Source organism: Rattus norvegicus, chromosome 14 (genome assembly GCF_036323735.1).
Source record: "Rattus norvegicus strain BN/NHsdMcwi chromosome 14, GRCr8, whole genome shotgun sequence".
NCBI lineage: Eukaryota > Metazoa > Chordata > Mammalia > Rodentia > Muridae > Rattus > Rattus norvegicus.
In genome coordinates this window covers 108,972,101-108,995,797 of record NC_086032.1, presented here as the reverse complement: position 1 = coordinate 108,995,797, position 23,697 = coordinate 108,972,101, and the positions used below count along the sequence as shown (strand labels likewise).

General features: G+C 40.1%; 1 protein-coding gene and 1 long non-coding RNA gene across 9 annotated transcripts in view; both read right to left on the bottom strand.

The window, feature by feature from the left end:
• The window catches only part of LOC134481883 (uncharacterized), a 50,167-nt gene extending 44,970 nt beyond the window's left edge, over positions 1 to 5,197 (bottom strand). The window contains exon 1 of the long non-coding RNA XR_010057772.1: positions 3,824 to 5,197. This is a non-coding gene — a long non-coding RNA (uncharacterized LOC134481883). The remainder of the gene's footprint in view (positions 1 to 3,823) is intronic.
• A 1,661-nt stretch (positions 5,198 to 6,858) lies between these two features.
• The window catches only part of Asb3 (ankyrin repeat and SOCS box-containing 3), a 128,622-nt gene continuing 111,783 nt past the window's right edge, over positions 6,859 to 23,697 (bottom strand). For 4 of the 8 annotated variants that reach the window (XM_039092258.2, XM_063273443.1, XM_063273445.1 and 1 more), the window contains 3 exons: positions 17,920 to 18,180; positions 15,282 to 15,412; positions 8,037 to 10,924 (listed from right to left, as the gene is read on the bottom strand). In XM_039092258.2, the coding sequence (XP_038948186.1) occupies positions 10,719 to 10,924; positions 15,282 to 15,412; positions 17,920 to 18,180 (598 nt within the window). In that variant the 3' untranslated portion in view covers positions 8,037 to 10,718. Of the gene's footprint in view, positions 7,127 to 8,036; positions 10,925 to 15,281; positions 15,413 to 17,919; positions 18,181 to 22,202; positions 22,359 to 23,697 lie in introns of those variants that run through there. The other 4 variants (XM_063273444.1, XM_039092259.2, NM_001108864.1 and 1 more) reach the window with 3 other exon arrangements.

The window sequence follows — 23,697 nt, the reverse complement described above, 5'->3', positions numbered from 1 at the left end:
CAATGAAAGTAGGGCCGTTGTCTGACCAGATTACCTTGGGCATTCCAAATCGGAGGAAGATTTCTTCCAGTATCTTCTTGATGATTGCAGAGGCCGTCTCTTGTTTGGTGAGGAAAGCTTCTATCTATTCCTGAAAAAGTATCTACAAGCACTAGGAGATACTTGTGATTATATTTTTCTGGTTTTATCTCAGTGAAGTTCACTTCGACTTTTCACCAAACTCTCTAGGTCTCTTTGCCCTGTTTGCTTGCTAAGCATTCACTTATTGACATACCTTATACTTTCTACTGCCTCTCTGGCTAAAATCTTAAAGTCTATTACATACACTTAACTACTTGGACAAACTTTTTATCTCCTAAATGAGTCCATTTCTGTATTTGGCAAAGTGAGTCTTTTCTTTGTTCTCTGGGGAAGTATAGCTTTCCCCTCAAGTGTGCCATTGTCCTTTATCTTTTAAGCAATTTGGGCCTTTTCTAAGTGAGGCCATCCCTTAGTCCGATCCTAGTTCTCAGTGGCTGTCTCTTGCAGGCCTGCAACCAGGATAGGCTCCTGCATAGCCATTTCCCGAGCCACTTTATCTGCTTTGTTACTGCCCAATGCCACTGAATCTCTTCCCTCCTGGTATCCTGAGCAATGAATAGTACTCACAGTTGTTGGCTTCACCAGGGCATCCAAGAGATGGCAAAGGCATCTGCGGCACTGATGTACTGGGGGGGTAGAGGTTCAGCCATCCCAGATGACATTGTGTTGTCCACCATGGCAGCACCCACTTATCTCTGACCTTCATGAAGAGAACTGTTCCCGTCTGTGGACAAGGTAGCCTCGGCTTTCAGCAGGGGTCAATCAGCCAGTCGCAGAGGTCTTTCCTCCACCCATGGGCTTCTGCCAGTGCTTGACACTCGTGCTGTGGTGGCTCCAGGTCAGGATTGGGCAGCAAGGTGACCAGATTGCCCCCAACAGGTGGAGAACCTAGTCCATGGCAGCTGACCAGTGGTCCCATCTTTTGGGGCACTCTATTCAAAGGCAAACATCAGCCACTCTATCACAGTTTAAGTCCTGGATTGGGTGATAATTGTTAGTGCCCGGCTGGCAGGAGTGATATGTTCCAAGTAGAACAGCGCTAAGCCATTCATCTCCCAGCATCAGGTACTGGTGCACTGAGACAGGTCTTAAGCTCCGCATACACAGTCTGTAGACATGCCTACACATGGCCTCACCCAGCCATTTCAGCCCACGCAAGCCATTTTGGGGAGCAATTTTCTCATGAGCAAGGGATGGGGGCAGTCAGGGATGACTATGAACTAGTGGGTTACCCGGCCCACGCCAAGGTCCACTGTTCTTCGGGCAGTCCATAAGTATTGTTTGTTGCCAGTAGGCCCCTGTACCCAAGGTCTTTGGATACTGGCCCACTGGAGCATAGGAGCACAGAGCATTGGGTCCCTGTATCCATAAAACAACTGGGCAGGCTTCCCTCCTATCTCTGCACATAGCCAGCACTCTAGGACCAAGAAGCTCTCCAGTGGCCCCTCTTGTTCTTTCTTGGGCAGTCCCTGACCCAGTGTCCTTTTTCTTTGCATTAGGCACACTGATCTTTAGCCAGGAATTCTCTTCTGTTGCCAGGTACTGTCTTCCTAGGTTCCCTAACTACTGTGGCCAGTATATGTTCCTCTCTTGTCTTTTATCTCTCTTTAGCTCTCTAGCTTCCTCTTCTTTTTGTCTCTTTTCTTCCCTAGCTTTCTGCTCTTTTTACCTTCTTTTCTCTTTCTCTTTTAACCTTACTTTCTCTGTAACTTATACTAACTCTCAGCAACTTAGCTTAACCCTTCAAATTTCTGTAACTTTCTCTTCATACCCTTTCCTTATCTTAGCCAGATTGGTGGGGCATTTTCCAGCCCCTAGGAGACCCACCCTTGGAGCCTGGGGGCAGACCTGGCACTCCCTACCTTCAGGCGTCTGAAGAGAGCAGGCACAAGTGAGGGCCTTCTAGCCATGTCTGGAACATTCTTTCAGGCCTCTAGTAGGATTCTGTCTTTCCTCGGTGGTAAAGAAGACCTGTAACAGTTACTAACAAGCATCTCACGTGGGATGGTAAGAAAACAAGAAGGGAATCTAGAGGAGAGAGGTCCACTGAAGAGGACAAATAGCATTTAGTCACACAGCTAAACCAGGAGGCCTTTTTTTTGGACAAAAAGGCCACTGTAAATATAAGCACAAGCTTTGTCTATGAAACAGAAAGGCGAGCAGAGAGGCAGCCTAGCTGTTACCGGCTGTCTCTCTGGGCTTAGATTTTCCCTTAAGGAGTACCTACCTCCCTTCAGTGTCAGCTTGGTGGCTTTGCCTCTCAAGAGAACCAGCCTCCAAATGACACTAGGCTTCTAGTAACAACTAATAACAAAAGGATGGAGAGATGGTTAGAACCTGGGTGCTAAATACTAAGCAGCTGACAAAAGAATTGTAACCAGTTCACCTGGGGCTTTCAGGACTTTAGTAACAGCCCTTTACCAAACTGTCTCAGTGGGCTATAGGCCCATGGAAAAGAAAACATTAATCCTGACTGGCAAAACAAAGTTCTTCACAGTTGTAGATTCTTTGAAACTATTTTAGGGGCTCTTTTTGTCCCCCAACCTGGGGCATTTTAACCATAGGGGCAGGAACTGGCTGCTGTGGGGATAGGACCAAAGGCACTCTCCATGTTAATGATGATCAGCGAGAAAAGTAATTTAATGTTGGAGACTGACTCCTCCCTTGGAATAAGGACAGCAGATAAGGCAGGCTTCCTTAAAGAACTTCTCTTAATGAGCGCTCTCCTTCTGCGAGCAAATGTCAGAAATTCCTTTCTTGTTTTCCTTATAGTCCTCTCCCACCTCGCTCTCAGCCTTTTTAGATAGTTCTTCCCTTAGCATTTCTAACACCGCCTGTCCCTTTTTTTATAGCCTGTTGACAGCATTTCTGATCTTTTAGGCAGCTACGCACTAAGTGCCATACCGGCTGAAACTCCGCCTTTAAGATTCCTTACTCCCAAGGAAAATTTAAATCTTTCCCAGTTCATCACAGCTGGCTGCGAGCATAAGCACAGATAAAACACTATATGTTTTTGTTTTGTTTTTCTTTCCTTTTTTCAGAGCTGGGGACCGAACCCAGGGCATTGTGCTTGCTAGGCAAGAGCTCTACCACTGAGCTAAATCCCCAACCCCCAAAACACTATGTTTTAAAAATTAACTTTGGCTATCAACCAACACACCGCCACTAGAGCAGGGTCCACAAAATTAAGTTTCTTACTCACTAAGCATTAAGGGGACCAAGTAAAACTCTTCGACGAACAAAGCAAACAGTTTCATGATTTCAAACACAGTCGTCGGTCCAAGATTTTAAACACAGTTGTCAGTCCAAATTCAAACACGAAACAAAAGTCAAAAAGACACTAACAGACACAACACGTCCAGAAAACCACAGTCAGGTCACAAAGAAGACAAACAATTCCAACAGTCAAACAAGTAACAAGCAGACACGCCGCGCGGCTTCGGTACCAAACTGAAACCAAAAATTCAGACGGAGTCAGCGAGGGTCTTGGATCCTCTACTCCAATAAAATTCAGACGGAGTCATCAAGGGTGCGGATCCCTCCGAAAACGGACGGAGGCGCCACGGATCCGGATCTCCCTCTCCTCCAACCACCCTTGGAACGTCTTCCAGGGCTGCGGGGGAGAAGTCCGAGCTCGTCAGCTCCTTCTCTGGCCCGCCCAGATAGTCCCCAGATCTGAGCCTATTGATCGATCGTTCACAGGACAAGACACAACAGACAAGACAAACGCCGGCCGGCTTACCTCCCGGTGGGTGGTCGGTGGTCTCTGGGCAGAGGGTCTCCAAATCCCGGACGAGCCCCCATAATGAAAGACCCCCAGAGAGGACCTTTCCCTCAGGAGGAGTCCCAAGCGCCCAATGACCGAGCCGAGTCCACTCGGATGCAATCAGCAAGAGGGTTTATTGGAAAACACAGGTACCTGCGGGCACACAGTCTCTTCGGAGGACTTGCGCGCCCAGCAGCTCCAGCATGGGGCTTTTATAGGGATTGGGGAAGCAGAAGCGGGCGTACAGAAGCAGATGCACAGTTACGGGGATTGGTGGATTCAAACGAGGCACATAGACATGTTCACATATGATTGGCTATTTCACATGATGAGGTAATAAGGTATAGCTACACACATTGGCAGGTTTGGGGCGTCCTGGATGTCGGGGGCTGGGGGCTTATCTCTTCCTGCCAGGTGGCCTGTGAGTGGTACTCCTGGTCTGTTCTGCATTCCTTTCCTTTTATGGTCTGTTAGTTTTCACGGTGACTCGGCCCTAGGTATATGGGCGTGCCTGGGCTCGTTCAAGCCTGTTGCAACTCTGAGTTAAGACTCATGGGGTGGGTCTTTCATACCCACTTCCACTGAGCACTCTGATTATCATTGCATCTGTCTTTTACAACTTGGACTTGGAAGCAACACAAGGACTCTGAGGTGGTTTGTTTTATGTTTTCTTAATGTTCTCTTTTGTTTGGATTACAGGTCATGGTGACAGAGGAAAGAAATGAACCAAAGTGATCAATCGATCACTCTCTAAAGTTCTTTGCCTTGTCTTTTTGTTGTTGTTCTCTGTGCTTCCTATCTTCTAGATGATAGGGATATAATCCAATTTACATGTTGAGAGTGGAAAGGAAACACTTCTGGCCCTTGACATAAAATGAGATTCAGAATAAGCACCTGTTTTGAAATATATTTTATGAAAATGTGTGCATATGCATGTGTGTGTATTTATAGACAGAAAAATTATCATGAACTCACAGAGGCCCTAAGGCAGAGAAACTAATACCTGTTTTATTGTGTACACTGCTATTGGTTGGGGGGTGGGGTGGATGCTCTTCATATTTTTCTCTAGCATAAGGTAGAAGTCACTTAAGTGTACCTCACATAACAGTCCATTTTGTAGAGTGATCCCAGGAAGGAATGAGGAAAGAAAGAAAAACAGAAGAAAGAAAAAAGAATGAAGGAAAGGATTATCCTTAATTTTAATATTGTCCGGGGCTGGGGATTTAGCTCAGTGGTAGAGCGCTTACCTAGGAAGCGCAAGGCCCTGGGTTCGGTCCCCAGCTCCGAAAAAATGAACCAAAAAATTTTTTTTAATATTGTCCTTCAATTACAGTTGTTCTATAAATGAGAGGAAAATTTTATTTCTTATTTATTTATTTATTTATTTATTTATTTATTTATTTATTTATTTTTTGGAGCTGGGGACCGAACCCAGGGCCTTGCACTTGCTAGGCAAGTGCTCTACCACTGAGCTAAATCCCCAACCCCGGAAAAATTTATTTAATAAGTAGTGCTGGGATTAAAGATATATACCATTGAGACAACCTGAATTTCTTAAGAAAAAAGAAATGAAAAGAAAAAAATTTTTTATGTACATAAGAAATCCTATTTTGTTATAGTCTCCCCTTTGTGTACTTTGTATTCAACTTTGCTGTATTAAGTTTTACAGAGCACTATCTTCAAATAGTAGCCAACAGTTTTGATATGTGCAGGCAATAGTTGCCTGCTTTAATTTTTTTCAAAACCCAAGGACTGACACTGGTCTAAACACAACTCTAAGAGGGGATAAAGGAGACAAGTCTGAAATACCAAGCACAGAAGTCAGCTCCAATTGATAACCATAGGAGAACAGAGCATTTTTCCCCCCACTGGAGTCTCAACTTCATATACAACCAAACCTAAGGGTGGGCACAGGGTAGATTTGAGTTGGTGGGGAAGATCTAGGAAAAGTTTGGGGATGGGAAAGTATAATCAAAATGTAGTGTAGAAATATAATTTCTATCATATTTTTAAAAGCCCCCCCTCCCAGAAAAATACAACAGTAAAAGTTTACTAACAAGTGTTCCTTTTCTGCATATTCAACCACCCCAACTAGCTAAGCAGTAAGCCATTCTGCCATAGATGAACTGCTGAAGTTAAAAATAATGTGGGGACATTTGGCTATGTGAAGCCATCATCCTTATTAGGTAAACTTTCCAATACATAGAGCTGTGTTCAGGGTGTTCCAGTCCTTTAAGCCTCAGGTAAACTCTGTAGGTAAGACATACAAATTCAATGGTTCTACAGGGTGTGTGTACTTACTTAAAATCAAATCATTGGTTGGTGTAAAAAGAAATTAAAAGAACAGGAGAGTAATGCCTAGGATTTTAGGTGCTTAATTTCTGTGCAAGCTTTATTTACCTAAACGTTCAACACTAAGAATGTGAAATCTTGTAGATATTGTCCAAATTTGGTCTTGAACTTGCTGAGCTGACAGGAGGCTGGGTGAGAGTAAGTGACATCCCTTTTCTTTTAGGGTGTGTTATCAATTTCATTACCATTTCCAAAGACCTAGGCATGAGTGTATTCATTTGTTAGTTGCCACCAGGCATGGCTACCCTAAATTGGAGCAATGTGGAGGGTGGGCAAGTCACAACGCAAGGACATCAAAGGATAGTGAGTTTTAAAACATTCAAATTGAAATCATGACTGGTTTCATGCAGAAAACTTGTCACTGGGAGACAGGGTTCAGCAGTTCAGAGCACTGGCTGCTTTTTCTGTCCGAGGACTACTGACACCACTCTTGTGATCTCTGTGAGCACCAAGCATGCTCAAATAGTTCACAGATAGACTTAGACATTCACACACACACACACACACACACACACACACACACACGAACACACACGAACACACACACACACACGAACACACACGAACACACACGAAGAATGGGGTGGGATTCGGGGGGTGAATTGAGATCTTCAGGGAGAATTTAACCAGCTCAAACAAATAAATAACTAGAAACTCCATTAATTTACTTGTTATTTTATTGAGTATATAGTGGAAGAGGGAAAATGGGCTGTCCCATATTTAGAGTACCACCTGTGGGTGAAGATGAAGGGCACTCTTCCTCTGCTGTGATGATCTGTGCCTTGAGAAGGAAGGTATTCAGCCCAGACGGGCTGTTGTGTAGTCCCAATGCTGTATGAAAAAGACTTTGATTCTGGCCTCTCTTCAGACTCCCCAGAGCAGTTTGGTAACCCTTCATGAATAGAAAGGGAAACTATGTCTAGCAAGCTACAAGCAGGAAAAAAGACAAAGAAAATGTATGTTAAGTTGGGCCCAACAAGGCAAGCTCACATTCCACAAGGGGTGATAAAGACTCACCCCTGGATGGAAGGAGAGAATTGAGTGTAACAGAGTCCTCTCAGAGTCCAAATGCACCAAGCCCCCAACGTTTATATCACTCCACCACAGACTCTAGTACCTCCCCTTTTTGTAGACAATAAAGAAAACAAAGAATAGTCCGGGAAACATTGTGAAATCGGTTAATTTTGACTATATGTATTTTTAAGTCCCTTAACCTGCATAGATTAGAACCATAAAAAAAACCTCAAAGACAAACTAATGGACCTAGAAGGGAGGAGGATGAGTTATATCTTCCTTCCTTTCTTTTGTCTAGGGGGGGTCAGTGTATGTATGTATGTATGTATGTATGTATGTATGTATGTATGTGTAAAGATTCTCTCTTACACGCAAACAGACACATACATACACACACACACACACACACACACACACACACACACACAGGCACACAATATTTTTGAGGACTCATCCATATCCTAGGTTGGCCTCTAAGTGCTTATGTACCTGAGGATAGCCTTGAATTTGTAATCCTCCTGCCTCTACCTTTAATTTTTTTTAAAATCCTGTATTTTCTTTTCAAATCAAACACTTAAATGTCATTTCCTTTATTTCTATGAGAATTTCTTTTTTTTTAAAAGATTTATTTTATTTATATAAGTACACTGTCACTGTCTTGAGACACACCAGAAGAGGGCATCAGATCCCATTACAGATGGTTGTGAGCCACCATGTGGTTGCTGGGAATTGAACTCAGGTCCTCTGGAAGAGCAGTCAGTGCTCTTAACTGAAGAGCCATCTCTCCAACCCCTCTATGAGAATTTCTTAAAAGATTAATAAATGTCTTTCAATTAACATTTTATTCATCAAAGCAACTCCACAAGATCACTTAAAATCTACATCCAACTTATTCAAAGTAATTCTTCATTAAAAAAATATAACATATGCTGACCTCATTGTGAACTACTGATGTTAATACAGTAGAGGCTGTACCATATGACACAGAAAAAAAGCATGCACAATCAGTTCCATATAATTAAAATGGCAGGATTTTATTGGACAAAATAATTGTTTATTTGCTGCAAGGCATTATGCACCAATGAGCATTTGTCACTTAATAAAGCAGTAACAATGATAAATAGATTTAAAACAAAACCAAAAACCCAGCATTTGGGCCATGAAGGTGAGAGAAAAAGAGAAAACAAACAAAAAACCCCCTGTAAAGTCAGAGTTACTAAGTTTTCCTTGCGGCTGTTGGTTTGCTTGTTTGTTTAGAAAAATTTTTTTAAAGGCAAGGAAAATGGGAATGGCACGATTGTAAAACTACTATAACGGTATGTTCAAGTTGTCAAATGTGTCCATATTTAACTAAGAAACACTACCCCAAGGGAATGTGATTCTGAGATGCCTGAGGTCCCCACTGGCTCTTAGAATGCAGGAGTTTTCAAATAACTGCCTCGAGTCACACAAGGACCTAAGTAATGGACCTCCTGGTCTCAGCTTTACCCACATGGAACTCCTGACACAATGACACATGCCTGGAAAAACAGGTGTACACACCCATCAACTGAAGAGATAAGCCTATGTGTTTAACTTCCTTGGTTTCTCCATTACTTATCTGTGAGCACTCATGCCCTCTACAGTCACCCTCCTGTCCACATGGCTGGCCAGGAGTCACAACACTATCACTGCTCAGCACCATCAAAATCCAAGAGAATACTGTTATTGCTAGCCTAGGAGAAAATCAAGCTTCAAAGTGCAGCTTCTATGAGTTGCCTGCCACCTTTTCACTACTGTAAAGTCAAAAATTTATCAGCTAGGGGCTATCTATATTGACTTTCAGGACTTAAAAAATAAGACCACAATGATAACTTATGGGAAATCAGGGTTTTGTAATACATTTGGACACGAACAAAATACAGTAAAAGATATACTCTTTTAAAGCATTCTACATACACTTGGTCATAAGCAAAAACAAAACCTGATACAGAGTTTGAAAAATAAAAGACACACTATTTTAAAAAAATTAAATTTTGGAATATATTTATTAACTGAACAATCAGAATTTCTGCCTCATTTTCAATACCTAACTTTATATCCTCACCAAACTAGACTTGAATGCAAAGATGAGTTTTTCTTCCCAATCAGTTATCATGAAGTCCATCTTCATTGTGCTTCTTTCAATGGCCTATACCAGAGAGGGGCCCAGCTGATCTACCCAATCACAGGTTGCTGGTAAACGTGAAAGCTTGCCTCCTGCGCTGCCTGTCATGACAGCCACACCCTAGTACCTTCTTCTTAAGGCTAGTTTCTAATCCCCTAGATAACAGATTTGATCATGTTTGATTTTTCTTGACTTGAGGTTTAGATAAAACAGTTGTAAAAATTCACAAGGCAGTATTCTGAGGTCCTTATTTCATTCATGATCTGAAAATACATCCAGATATTAAGAAAGAAAAACATTATATTAATGTGATATAATTGACTATTGGTGATCAATAGGAACAAAGCTGCCCTCTTACTCTGGAGCTAAATGAAACCTGGCTATTACATTTAGTATTAAATTACTGAAATGTGCGCCATTCTTTCTCTATAGATAGTGTTGTATGAATGTCCCTTTCAAGTTTCTTTATTAATATTCTAAGTGCAGTAAAATACTTCTAAAGATGACATAAAATTGTTCATGCCTTTGAATTTAGATGTGTTCTTGTCTTTGCACACTAAAAATGGCTTATCTTTTGCCAAAAAAGTATAAAGAACAAACCTTGGCGGGGGGGGGGGGGGGAGGGCAGAAGATAATAATATGACTGATTTTTTTTTTTTTTCGGAGCTGGGGACCGAACCCAGGGCCTTGCGCTTCCTAGGTAAGCGCTCTACCACTGAGCTAAATCCCCAGCCCCCAAAATTGTAGAGTTTTTTTTTTGTTGTTGTTTTTTTTTTTTTTTTGTTTTTTTGTTTTTGTGTTTTTTTTTTTTTTTAGCTGGGGACCGAACCCAGGGCTTTGGGCTTCCTAGGTAAGCCCTCTACCACTGAGCTAAATCCCCAGCCCCGATTTTTTATGTTCTTTAAAAAAAAGTCACCCCTGAATTTACATGTGAAAATGCAAGAGTATCAACACCTCATAAAACTGCTTGAACTAAGAAATGAGAACAGATTATAACATGGAGGAAAATTCTTCTTTATAAACATTGAAGATATTCATCCCTAAATAAAATAATAACAATGGTACATCATTCAAAAGAACAGAGGCTATAAGTTCTTCCTGGGAAGTTTATGGATTCTATCCTTAGCTTCTAGCAAAGGTGAACATGAACACTAAGTAGAAAGATGTCACATTCAGCACCACAGTTCAACAAAGTGCACTGAAAATAAACTGAGTAAGGCAAGATGAATAAGGTTCACAATATTGGGAAAGAGAAGAACTGGGAAACCAAGCTGTAAACATTTATATTTCCTATTATCCCCAAATCCAAACAATCACACACGCCATCTTTTGTGACTAAAAAGAATTAAAAGACCTGTGTCAGGTGGCCTCCCTGATTTCTCCATCATGATTAGTTGCTGGTTCTAGAATCCCATTCATTCTCAAAACCTCTTCATAGAGCAAATAGCTCTGCAGACTTCTGGGAAGTGGCAACTGATGGATGAAAATGTCAGAATGAAGGTGCTCTGCTTTTAGACTGGAGCGAATTTCCAAACGACAAAGGTGGGTTAGACTTGGAACAGAGGCTGGAGAAAGAAACAAACATAATTTTGACTAACAGTGGACTGAATAAATGGTTGGGTATGTAAGATCTCTTGCTGTGAAAGCATGACAGCCTCAGTTTGAACTTCAGAAACCATGGAAAAGCCACAGTGGCAGTAAGCACCTTTGACCCAGCACTATAAAGACAAAGCTATTTAGAATGGATTTTCCCAGGGTTGGGGATTTAGCTCAGCGGTAGAGCACTTGCCTAGCAAGCGCAAGGCCCTGGGTTCAGTCCCCAGCTCCGAAAAAAAAAGAAAGAAAAAAAAAAAAGAAAAGAAAAAAAAAAAAGAATGGATTTTCCCTTCTGTCCAACACTGACCAAGGAGACTTTAAAAAAAAAAAATTCACTAAGTTGTTTTTAGAAAAACTAAATACAGCTGTTAAAAATTTTTCTTTGCCACCCAGTGGGCCTCAGATTATTTTAAAAAGTTATTGAAGTTAGAAAATTTTAAAGGTATAAATAGCTCTCAGTTGTTGGAATTAGCTCAAACAATATTTAAGAGACAAGTGACTGGGACAAAACTTTGCATAAAATAAAAACCATAGTCACATCTCTGATGAGTCATAGACTTAACAGATACTTAGCAAAATTTTGGTGTCATACCTTCTGTTAGAGGAATATATCTCTTTGAAAGTTCTGGCTCCAAAAAAAAGATACAGTTATCTCTCAGATTAAAAAATACCCAATAATACTAGAAACGAAAAGGGAAATTGTAGTCCATGTTGCCTGTACACACTAGTCCAAGCTATCCTTGTCCAGGTTATCCTAAGCAGAGATGCTCCTCCTGCCTTTGACTACAGGCATCATACTTGACAAAAAAAAAAAAAAGATTTTAATTAAAATGTGTCTGCCTGTAGGATATATTGGTGCAATAGTGTTGGTGTTAATTTCTGTGTTGTTGGTTGTTTTGATTTTCATCTTTTGAGGTTTTGAAGAGAAAGGAAGAGGTTAGGGAGAAGGAGAAAGAATGAATCTGAAGTTGAGGAAGTAGAGGAAAGAATTCAAGAAGAAAAACATGATCAAAATATATTACATGACAATCTTCTAGAAAAACAGGAAAAAAACTATATGATGCAGAGGATTGACAATTATTACCTATTACCCTCCAAAAGATTTGAGAGACTGGAATACAGTATTTTTATTAAGACAAACACACAGTTTATGATCATGTTTAGGAACTCAGCTATTTTTGTGTTTTGTAGGTTTTGTAGTACTGACAGTTCAAGCTAGGATTGTAAACATGGCAGCTAACTGAACTGTCACTGATACGAGCTCCTCTTCCCCTTCTCTCCATTGTTGAGACAGGGTTTTCCATATAAAAACCAAACCTTAATGCCTTAGCTACTCTGATAGGCAAGGTATGACAGGCATTCATAATGTATTTTTGCTGGAGCTATTTCAGGTTTAACTGAAATTTGATCTCCTTTCTTTCTTTTTCTTCTTTCTTCTTCCTCCTTCTCCCCCCTCCTCCCCTTCCTCCTCCTCCCTCCCCCTCTCCCCTCCCCCTCTCCCCTCCCCCTCTCTTTTTTGGAGACAGGGTTTCTCTGTGTAGCTCTGGCTATCTTCAAACTTGCTCTGTAGACCATGCTGGCCTCAAACTCAGAAATCTACCTGCCTCTGCATCCCAAGTGCTGGGATTAAAGGCATACGCCACCACATCCCAGCATATATTTCTTATTAATGCATAAAATTAACAATGGTTGTTCTTACCTCATTATAAAGTAAAATAAGAACTCTTATATAAGTATTATCTTATTTGTTGATTTTAAAACTGTCTCGCTATGTAGCCACAGGCTAGACTCTCTTTAAGATTTAAGTTAGCCGTGACCTTGTGATTTTCTTCTCTCAGCTATCTGAATGCAGAGATGACAGGTATAAACCAGTGTAACTGGCCTGGGAATCGAATATATTACCACCTAGATAATACTCAAAACCTGTTTGCAAACAGGGGGCAAAATCTACACACGCCCACATGGCAGCCCACAGTTGTCTATAACTCCATGGTCTGACACCCTCACACAGAAACACAAAAGCACATAAAATAAAAATAAATAAATAAATAAGTTTAAATAAAAAAGAGCCAAGTGTGGCGGCATAGGCCTTTAAAAAAAAAAAAAACTTACACATACCACTGAGACATCACTACTGTGAATAAGATAAATAGCAAACAGTTCAATGGCTCTAAGTCATTCTCTTGGAAAATAATATTCCTCAAAGCTCTCAGACCTATAGAACTAGAAAACGGAAAGAACTCAAGGCTTTGTAAGAAAAATCGCATGTTCAATTGTGGATACATCCATATGTAAAATATGAAATAGTGACATCCAAATGGCTACTGGATATATAGAGCTGGAGATATGTATATATATATATGAAAAGAGGTTGTAGCTAGAGAAAAGACAGAGAAGCATAAGCTACTAGTAAATATCTGATATGCAGGATATCCAATTTGTGACCTCAAAGGGGTCATGACCCACAGGTTGAAAATCTAGACATACAATAATTTTCCCATTTGGCATATGTGCCCTTTTTAATTTTTTGTTTTCAAATTCACTTCTATCTGCTTTGAATAAATATCTGTTTTCTAATGATGCAAATACAAAATCAGAAAAGTATCTGCAAATACTATTGATGAGAATTACATATAATCATTAAAGAAATTCTAAACTGGAACACCTGGAGACTCTGAACAGAAAACTTCTTCAACAGAAACTTTCCTCACAGTCTGTATATGCCTAAGTTCAAGAGCACTTTAGATTGAAAAAATTTACTAAAATGTAATTTTTCAAGAAATTACAGGCCATTTCTATATAGGTATAGGTTGATTTGTTAAAAACCTATTCAAACTGTTTTTGAAGAAGTTTCACTTTACATAAAAATAGACATGAAACAAAAATTTTCCCAACTTAAATCACGTAATCTTATAACATATAATCAAAATTAAATAAATCAGAGAAAATATGTAGGAGTACTTTGGATATATTATATTTAAACTGAACTTCTTACATAAAATAAAATCTATTCTGTCTACAAGGAATATAGGCATGGGGCAGGGAGCAGAGACAGAAGGAATGGCCAACTTGAGACCCATCCCATGGACAAGCACAGTCCCTAGTGATTGATGACACTGTTATGCTTGCAGACAAGAACACATTGTTCTTTGAGAGGCTCCACCTAGCGCTGACTCAGACAGAAACAGACACCAAACACAGTTAAACAGTGGATGGAGCCTGGGGTCTCTTATGGAAGACTAGGAGGAAGGATTGAGGGCCCCGAAGGGGATAGAAACTCCACAGGAAGATCAACAGAATCAACTAACCTGGACCCTTGGGGCTCTCAGAGACTGAACCCCATGAACATACATGGACTGGACCTAGGCCTCCCCACTCATATATAGCAGATGTGCAGCTGAAACTTCATGTAGGGTCTGAACAACTGGAATGGGGGTTATCCCAAAAGCTGTTGCCTGTATGTAGGATGTGTTCTTATAGCCGGGCTGCCTTTTCTGGCCTCAGTGGGAGAGGAAGGACCTAGTCTTGCAGACCTGGAGTACCAGGGTTGGGGGTTGATATCCAGGGGGCCCCCACCTGCTCAAAGAGGAGGGGTATGGGGAGGGGGGCAGTGAGTGGGATGTAAAATGAATAAAAAAATTAAATTAAATTAAAAATATCCCACTGAGTAGTCTTTAATTTTTTGGCTAATAAAATTTTAATAAGTGTAAAGTTTGAAAAAAAATCTGTTTTAGAATAGTCATATAAGTGTCAATCAAGTATATGAGGAAACATATACTTGTAACCTCAGGACACAAGAAGTAGAGGCAGGAGTACCAAGAGTTTTAGGCCAGCCTGGACTACAGAGAAAGACCACCAACAACAAAATAATCAATTCACAGAATTTTCACTCAGTTCACAGGTTATACAAACAGGTTAATACATTATTAGTAGAGACAGGTACAAATAAAATATGTTAATATTTCCTTTCAGAGATGATAACTTTACAGATAGAACACAAATCTATAATAATCTCTAAAGAAATATTAAGTTTAGTAAACTTTTGAATACAAACTAAGTATTTTGCTTATGTATCTTTAGAAAAGCAAAAGATTATCACTGAGTAAAAATAGTCAACTGCTGTTCTCTGTAAGATCTGTAGGCTAAACTTATGAACGGATATAATTCAGAGGAAATTACTACCCTTTCCTCCATGCTTTCTACATATGAGGAAATCCATATTATCCCTAATTTACTATGTTCTCTGAAAAATCTACAAAAATTCAACATAAGTAGAGAATCAAGAGAAGAAAAAGTAGCAGTGTGCTGAAAGTTGTGCTTTCTTACCCATGTGCTGCTGAAGAGCGAAAGAGGAGTTTGCACGAACTGAGAGCATCTTTTCAACAGCTGGAGGAAGTCTCTTCCAATTAGAAAATTCCAAAGTAAAGATAAGGATGTCGTCACTGACTGAATCAACCCTGTTATGAACAACATATTAACAGGCAACCAGAAAATAAATATTTGTGTGTGTATCTGCTTCTAGTACTAACCATATAAGCAAATACCAGGCTCTTATTTTTACAAGAACTTAATGATGAAAGGGAAACCAGAGCAAACCCACAGAGAGTATCCATACAACTAAGGCAACTTCATTAGACTCCTAGAAGAGGAATAACTTTGTGTGCAGCAATCCAAGAGGCCCCAAGAGGAGTTTCTACACTCCTGAAAAGCAGGGACTTCCTTTTTCCATTGGAAAAAACACCAGTGTCTTGGCTGAACTTGCCATTATCTCCTCTCACCTGAGCTGTCTTGCTAAATGTAGTCTGTCTATCCCTATAGACACAGGGTGATCCAGAAAGGATAAAGCTCAAATATCTCCACTCATCCCTAAGCTGAGCACAAGAGAGAGATGGCTCCACCACTCCCAGCCCCCATCTCCTTAGTATTCCCAGATATTATGCAGCTGTTTTAAGAACCTTCCTCATTATAGACTCAGCCCTAAAGAGTGATCTAACATAACATTCAGCCTTAAGGACAAAAATATGAGGTCCACACTAACAGATCTTCTTCCCTCTCTTTTTTCAAAACAACACAGGATTCCCTACCAATCCACCTAAAAGAGGCTTCCCCAAATGTTAGAAATGAAATCTAATGAAAATTAAAAAAAAATGGTTTAAAGTAAATCCCAATTTCTAATATACTTCTAAATAAATGTCTAAATTCTTTAAGCTTCTAGCTCTCTTACATAATACATAACCTAACTCTTTCTACATACTTTATAAAAATAATATATGAAATATGATAAACACTTTTAAAGGCTATAATGTGTGTAAATATATTACTAGAATATGAAAACTTCAGTATTGTATTTTCCAGGAGATCTCACATCATTATACACATGAAATACAGTCACAACTACAAAAACTTAAAATCCTAGCAAATTACTCATCCAAGTTCAGCTATGCAGCCTTACATTGTTTGAGAAAAAAAAAAAATCCAGAACTACTATATAACTGTTAGGTCTCCGACCCTAGACAAATGGCTACAGTTAACATATCAGAGCAGGCGCTGTCCATCAGCCTCTCAAGTACCCATTAAGGAGACATCCTGGTTGGTCTATCCTACCACCTATGATGAACTCTCCAGCCCAGTGACTGGGCTGGGCCTCTCCCTAGCTCCTCTTTCATACATAACTCAGCCATTTTTGTTTTGCCAGTCTCTTGGTCTTTTGGTCTCCTGGGATCTTGGTCCCTTGTTCCCATTTCTTCCTCCCTCCACCCCCACTCTCCTCACATGTTTCTGTTCAGTAAAAAGATCATGTTCACTCTGAAATCTCCCAGATGCTCTCTTCTACCTATAATAAAAACCTCAACTTCTTAGGAACAATTATACCCTTTTAAAATTTCTTTTTCTCATTCAATTAGTACAAAACAAATTCCTTTTATGGTCAATTTCTGCATTCCAAGAAAACAACTGAAGAAAGGAAAACAGAAAGGGCAGTTTAGTTGTTGGTTTCTCAGAAAGCACATCGAGAAAAGGGAGGGATAGATACAGATATCCCGGAATGTAAAGTGACTTTTTAGTAGAGAGGTATATAAACCAGCATTGTCAATTAAGAACGCTAAACTAAACAATTAGATCATTTATTTGTTTCTTAACACTTTTCTATTTCAACAAATATAAGAAATGGAGTATGTGTCAAGGATGTATTAACCAAAGGGGGGTGGGGAATCTCAACTACTTATACATGGAGTAAGAAAACCATCTGAACTAAAAAAGAATAGTAGTATATTTTATGAACCTTTGGGGCTATGTTCAATATTGCACCCTCCCTACCAGGCACTGACTTAGTTGGGTAGAGGACAAAGGATAATAGTCAAAATTTAATTATTTTTCTTTCACAGGTTTTGGAGAGCAAAGGAAAACTATCGATATTTAATTCCTTTTTCCATCCTTAAGTTTTCCTAATTTAGAAGTAGGTAGGAACACAAAAAGATGGCACAAATTCTGAGATTTCACAAAGGATAGAAGTAAGAGAACTACTTCATTCTTTTGGGTGCATGAAGTCAAAGCAAAGTATGTTGAAACAATCTTGTCACCTAGAATCCTGACTCAACATTCATACAATCTCTAATAAAGGGCTGACATGATAATCAACCAGAACTAAGTAAGTTATATCCTCAGATACCCTGAAAGTTACACCTTTCCTAACCTCGTGCATGTAGACACTTCTTATAGAACTTTATGCTTTAACATCCTCTTCACTGTTTGCAGCCCCCAACTCTTTCAAACCAGCACAGCTACCAGTGGTCAATACTATGACACAACGCAGTTATGGTGGTCAGTACACATACACAAGGACACCAGTGCACACATGTACAAACACACACACACACACACATACTCCATAGACCAGACATCTTAAGAACTGATTTTGAGGTAGTCTCATCACCAATGGGAAAGACTCACAAGAAAGATTTCTTACCAAGAGCTGCTGCAGAGCAGAATCAATGGGTCAAATCCAGCAAGCAGGAGATGTGGCAACCAGGCCTTATATTTTGTTTGTGCTTTAACTGCATAACTTACAAATTCAGATGTATGATTCCAAGGTACCACCAGGCAACCTTTCTTCAAAAAACAGCAAAACATTGAAAACTTCTCATACTTGAGGCAGTATGCCAAGTGAAGTTCATTTAACTGGGCTCCATACTTCAAAAGAATATTCACAACTCCAGAGAACTCACAGCTTCACAAAAAACAAAACAAAACAAAACAAAACAAAAACAAAGAAGTTTAAAAGTTAGACTGCTATTCAACAAATACTTATTAAATTTCTAATAGTAGTTACAACTGGGAATAAAATAGGCAGTTGGTATAACTAATGGCTTTTACATGCACTAAGTTTAGATGGAGATGAGAAAGAAAACTTTATGTATCAATCCCTCTGCATTGTTTGTACTTTCAGCACTAAGATTTTTAAAATATCTTTCACAAAAAAAACCCTTTTTCAAACTATAATTTTTTTTTTACAAGTAAGCATTTTGGCTATAATATTTTTTTTAAAAAAGCCAATGAAGAACATGGTAAGTCCCTGAAGATGGATTCATTCTAGAAATCTCCATGTTATATATCCTTAGCCAATTTCCACTGTTTTATATTCAGCAAATATGAAGGTATGTAGGTACAGATATCATACTTATCATACAGGAAAGATTTTCTAGTGAAAGTTGTTCTACTAACAATTCTGTATTATGAAGTTAATTTCCCTTTTAAGCACTTCTGTGAAATAAACATTTACCATTTTCACCTATTAAATTAATTGCTTAACAACAGATAATCAAATACTGATAGTTACATGGAAGAAAAGCAGGTGTAATTCTCATTTGAAAAGTCACTGGGCACAATTAGGTAAGACTGCATGTTAGAGAGCACAGCCCAAGGAACCTCCTAGCTGTGTAACTCTGAGTGAGTCACATTACTTTTCTAGCACTACATAGCTATATATGAAAACAAATAAATAAGTGATATACTGTATACATTTAGGTAAATATATTTATAGACATTGAGATATGCTATGTAAACAAATATAAAATGTAAGTAAGGATTACAATTTTCTGATTTCTTATTCAGTTAAATAATCTTTGGAAATTTGTTCAAAAGATAAAATTCAAAGTAAATTATATACCACTTGTGGAAATTTGTTATTAACAGTATTATCTGGGACCCTGTGCCACTGCTTTCTGTACCTAGATGCCGCCAGGAGAGAGCTGGTCTCCCAGGGGTGCTGACACACAGGCTTACAGGAGGGTCAGAAATAACACGGAGAGCACAAGTGAGACCACCACTTCTGCTCAAATGCCTGGCTTAAGAGGAACCCACCAGGAGCCCTCCTGACACAGGAACAGATGAGCAGACTGGGATAGGATCCTTCTGGTTTTGGTCTGGGCCCAGAGCTGACCCTGTGTTATAGTTCTCTGTACCCAGATCCTGCCTGGAGAGAGCTAGTCTCCCAGGAGTGCTGACACACCCGAGAACACAGGTAAGACCACCACGTCAGCTCTGAGGGACCTGCCCAGAGCCCTCCGGACACAAGAGCTGAGGAGTAGTCTGAAACATGATCCTTCTGGTTTCCATCTGGGCCTGGGGCTGACCCTGTGCCACAGCTTTCTGTACCTAAATCCCAACAGGAGAGAGCTGGTCTCAAAGGAGTGTTGACACACAGGCTTACAGGAGAGTCAAGCCACTCTGAGAGATAGCAAGACCAGCTAACACCAGAGATAACAAGATGTCAAGAAGCAAGTGCAAGAACCTAAGCAACAGAAACCAAGGCCACGTGGCATCTTCAGAACCCAGTTCTTCTACCACAGCAAGTCCTGGATACCTCCACATACCAGAAAAGCAATATTGTGATTTAAAGTCTCATGATGAGGTTAGAAGACTCTGAGAAATCTCAGAAGATGGAAAGATCTCCCATGCTCATAGGGTTGGCAGGATTAATATAGTAAAAATGGCCCTCTTGCCAAAAGCAATCTACAGATTCAATGCAATCCCCATCAAAATTCCAACTCAATTCTTCATAGAGTTAGAAAGAGCAATTTGCAAATTCATTTGGAATAACAAAATACCCAGGAGAGGAAAAAGTATTCTCAACAATAAAAACACTTCTTGGGGAATCACCACCCCCAACCTCCAGCTATATAACAGAGCAATAATGATTAAAAAACAAAACCAAAGTAAAACAAAACAAAAGAAAAAACTGTAAGGAATTGGCAGAGAGACAGAGAATCAGGTAGATCAATGGAATCGAATTGATGATGCAGAAATGAATCCACACACCTATGGTAACTTGATCTTTGACTAAGGAGCTAAAATCATCCAGTGGAAAAGAAGAGAGCATTTTCAACAAATGGTGCTGGTTCAACTGGGGGTCAGCATGTAGAAGAATGCAAATCGATCCATTCTTATCACCCTGTACAAAGCTAAATTCTGAGTGGATCAATGACCTCCACATAAAACCAGATACACTCAGACTAATAGAAGAAAAAAGGGGGAAGAGCCTCGATCACATGGACACTGGGGTAAATTTCCTGAACAGAACATCGATGGCTCTAAGATCAAGAATTGACAAATGGGACTTCATGAAATTGTAAAGCTTCTGTAAGGCAAAGAATACTATCATTAGGACAAAATGGCAACCAACAGATTTGGAAAAGATCTTTACCAATCCTACATCTGATAGAGGACTAATATCCAATATAAACAAAGAACTCAAGAAGTTAGACTCCAGAGAGTCAAATAACCATATTAAAAAATGGGATACAGAGCTAAACCAAGAATTCTCAGCTGAGGAATATTGAATAGCTGAGAGGTACCTAAAGAAATGTTAAGCATACTTAGTCATCGGGGAAATATAAATCACAATGACCCTGAGATTCCACTCTACACCACTCAGAATGGTTAAGATCAAAAATTCACATGACAGCACATATTGGCGAAAATGTGGAGAAAGAGGAACACTATTCCATTGCTGGAGGGACTGCAAACTGGTAAAACCACACTGGAAATCAATCTGGAGATTCCTCAGAAAATTTGAAATAGATCTACCTGAAGACCCAGCTATCCTCTTGGGCATATACCCAAAAGATGCCCCACTGTGCCACAGGGGCGTGTGTTCCGCTATGTTCATAGTGGCCTCATTTGTGATAGCCAGAAGCTGGAAACATCCCAGATGTCTCACAATGGAAGAATGGGTACAGAAAATGTGGTTCATTTATACAATGTTTTAATAGCTATTCAGCTATTAAGAATGAGGGCATCATGACAATTTTGCAGGGACAATAAATGGAACTAGAAAGTATCTTGAATGAGGTAATTCAGAACCAAAAGAACATGCATGGTATGTACTCACTAATAAGTAGATATTAGCCAAAAAAGTACAGAATACTCAGGATAAAATCCACAGAACTCAAGGTTTACAAGCCAAAGGGCCCAAGTGAGGATGTCTCAATCTCACTTGAGAGGAAAAAGAAAGGAATCACAGGGGGCGGGGAGCTGGGGGAAACAGAGGGAGAAATGGACCTGGGTGGGAGAAGGGACAGGGAGGTGAAAAGGGGAACATGATCAGGTATTGAGGGGGTGGGGGAAATAGGACTGAGGGCCAGCAGAAAGAATAAAAACAGGCAACCTTGGGAGGTAGGAATTCGGGGAACCTTCTAGAACGTACCAGAGACCTGGGAGGTGAGAGACTCTCAGGACTCAGAGGGAGGAACCTTGGATGAAGAGGGAACTTGTAGAGTCCACCTCCAGTAGAAAGCCAGGGCATCAAGTGGAGGGATGGGCTTGCCATCTCACAGTCAAAAACTCTGAAGCAGAATTTTCCTTGTCTAAAAGAACCGCAGGGACAAAAATGGAGAAGAGAATTCAGTAACTAGACCAAGTTGGGATCCATCTCAAGGGGAGGTTCCAAGGCCTGACACTATTACTGTTGCTATGGTATGCTTACAGATAGGAACCTAGTATGGGTGCCCTCTATGAGGTCCAACAAGCCGTTAAAAGAGTCAGGTACAGGTACTTACACCAAAATAATGTACAGAAGTTGGGGACCCCTGTGGTTGAATTATGGAAAGGCTGGAAGAAGCTGAGGATGAGGGTGACCTGCAGTCTCAACTAACTTGGACCCCCAAGATCTCTCAGACACTAAACCATCAACCAGGCAGCAAACATTAGCTGATATGAGGCCCTGGACACATATATGGCCTGGTCTGGCCTCAGTGAGAGAAGACTCACCTAACCCTTGAGAGACTTGAGGCCCCAGGGAATGGAGAGGTCTAGAGGGGTGGGGGTGGGTGACATCCTTTTGGACACAGAGAAGGAATGGGATGAGTAACTGTTGGAGGGCAGACTGAGAAGCGCATAAGGACAGGACTGTAAAAAAAGATTAAAAAATGATATTATTATTATTATTAATAGAAATAAACCACACATGCTCTAACATGAAAAAAATATACAACTGCAGGAGGATAAGGAGAAAGCTCAGTCAGTAAACTGTTTGCATTACTGTCTATGAGGACATGATTTTAATCCCCAAAAAATCCATATTTAAAAAATACAACTATGGTGAAAATTCAATGGAAGAGTGCTTGCCTAGTATGTTCAAGGTTCCAGGCTCAATCTTTAGCAAAGAGAGAGAGAGAATGAAAATGAGTTCATAAATACAACCCTGAAGCACTTGTGAAGAGGGGGGGAAAGAAGGAACCAAATGACCAGTTGTATCATACAAAATGTTATAGAAGCATATTACTGCAGGAGAAAAATAAGGACACTGCCTTCCAATGGTAGATTTGCATTTTTTAAGATTTATTTTGATTAGTTTTAACTGTGTGTATATGTGTATGTGTGTATTTGCATGTGTTTATTTGCCTGTGATTACAGGTGCCCAAAGATGCCAAAGACATCAGATCCCCTTGAGTTGCAGTTATAGGCAATTGTAAGCTATGTGACTTGGGTTTTAGGAACCTAATCTAGGTCCTCTCCAAGGGCATGACCCATCTCTTCAGCCACCATGACTGAATATAATAAAAACACTTCCTGCCAGGCGCTGGGGCACAGGCCTAATCTAGCGCTGTGGAGATGGAGGCAGAATTGCAAGATGGAGGCCAGCCTGAGCAACGAAGAAAGACAGTGGTGAAATGGAAATTTCTGACTTCTTTAAAAACTCAGTTGTGACATGTAATGTTTCTAGGGAAGCTGCCATGTTTTTCTGGAAGTTGCCTTGTAAGAGGGCATGTGATGTTCTACTGAGGACAATTGAGAGGGCTCCTGATATTTGAAAGGGTATAAATAGAATCCAGCAAACAGTGAAAGGATGCTCTTGCATTTGTACACCATGCAAAGTTTCGCTGGTCTGCACTCAGTAGAGAGAAACACACCAAAGGACTCATGCTATGCCAGCTGATTCTGGTCACTTCTGTTGTGCTGCCACTACTGATTCACATTTGATGTTTGCTATTGGAATGGACTGCTGGTATCCTGACAATGAACAGTAGAATTGCCCTAAGGAACCACTTGTAAGCAGGTCTACAACCTTCTTTTCCTATTAACTTTCTTTTTCTCTTGCCTCTAGTCAGTGGGCTAGAAGGGAGGCTGAAGCATTTAAGGACCCTAAGTAAAGTAGGTTTTGAAAAGTAGAAGTCTACACAGTGGTGCAATATCAGTAATATCACTAACAGCAACAACAAATCCAATAATGTAACTAAACTGAAAT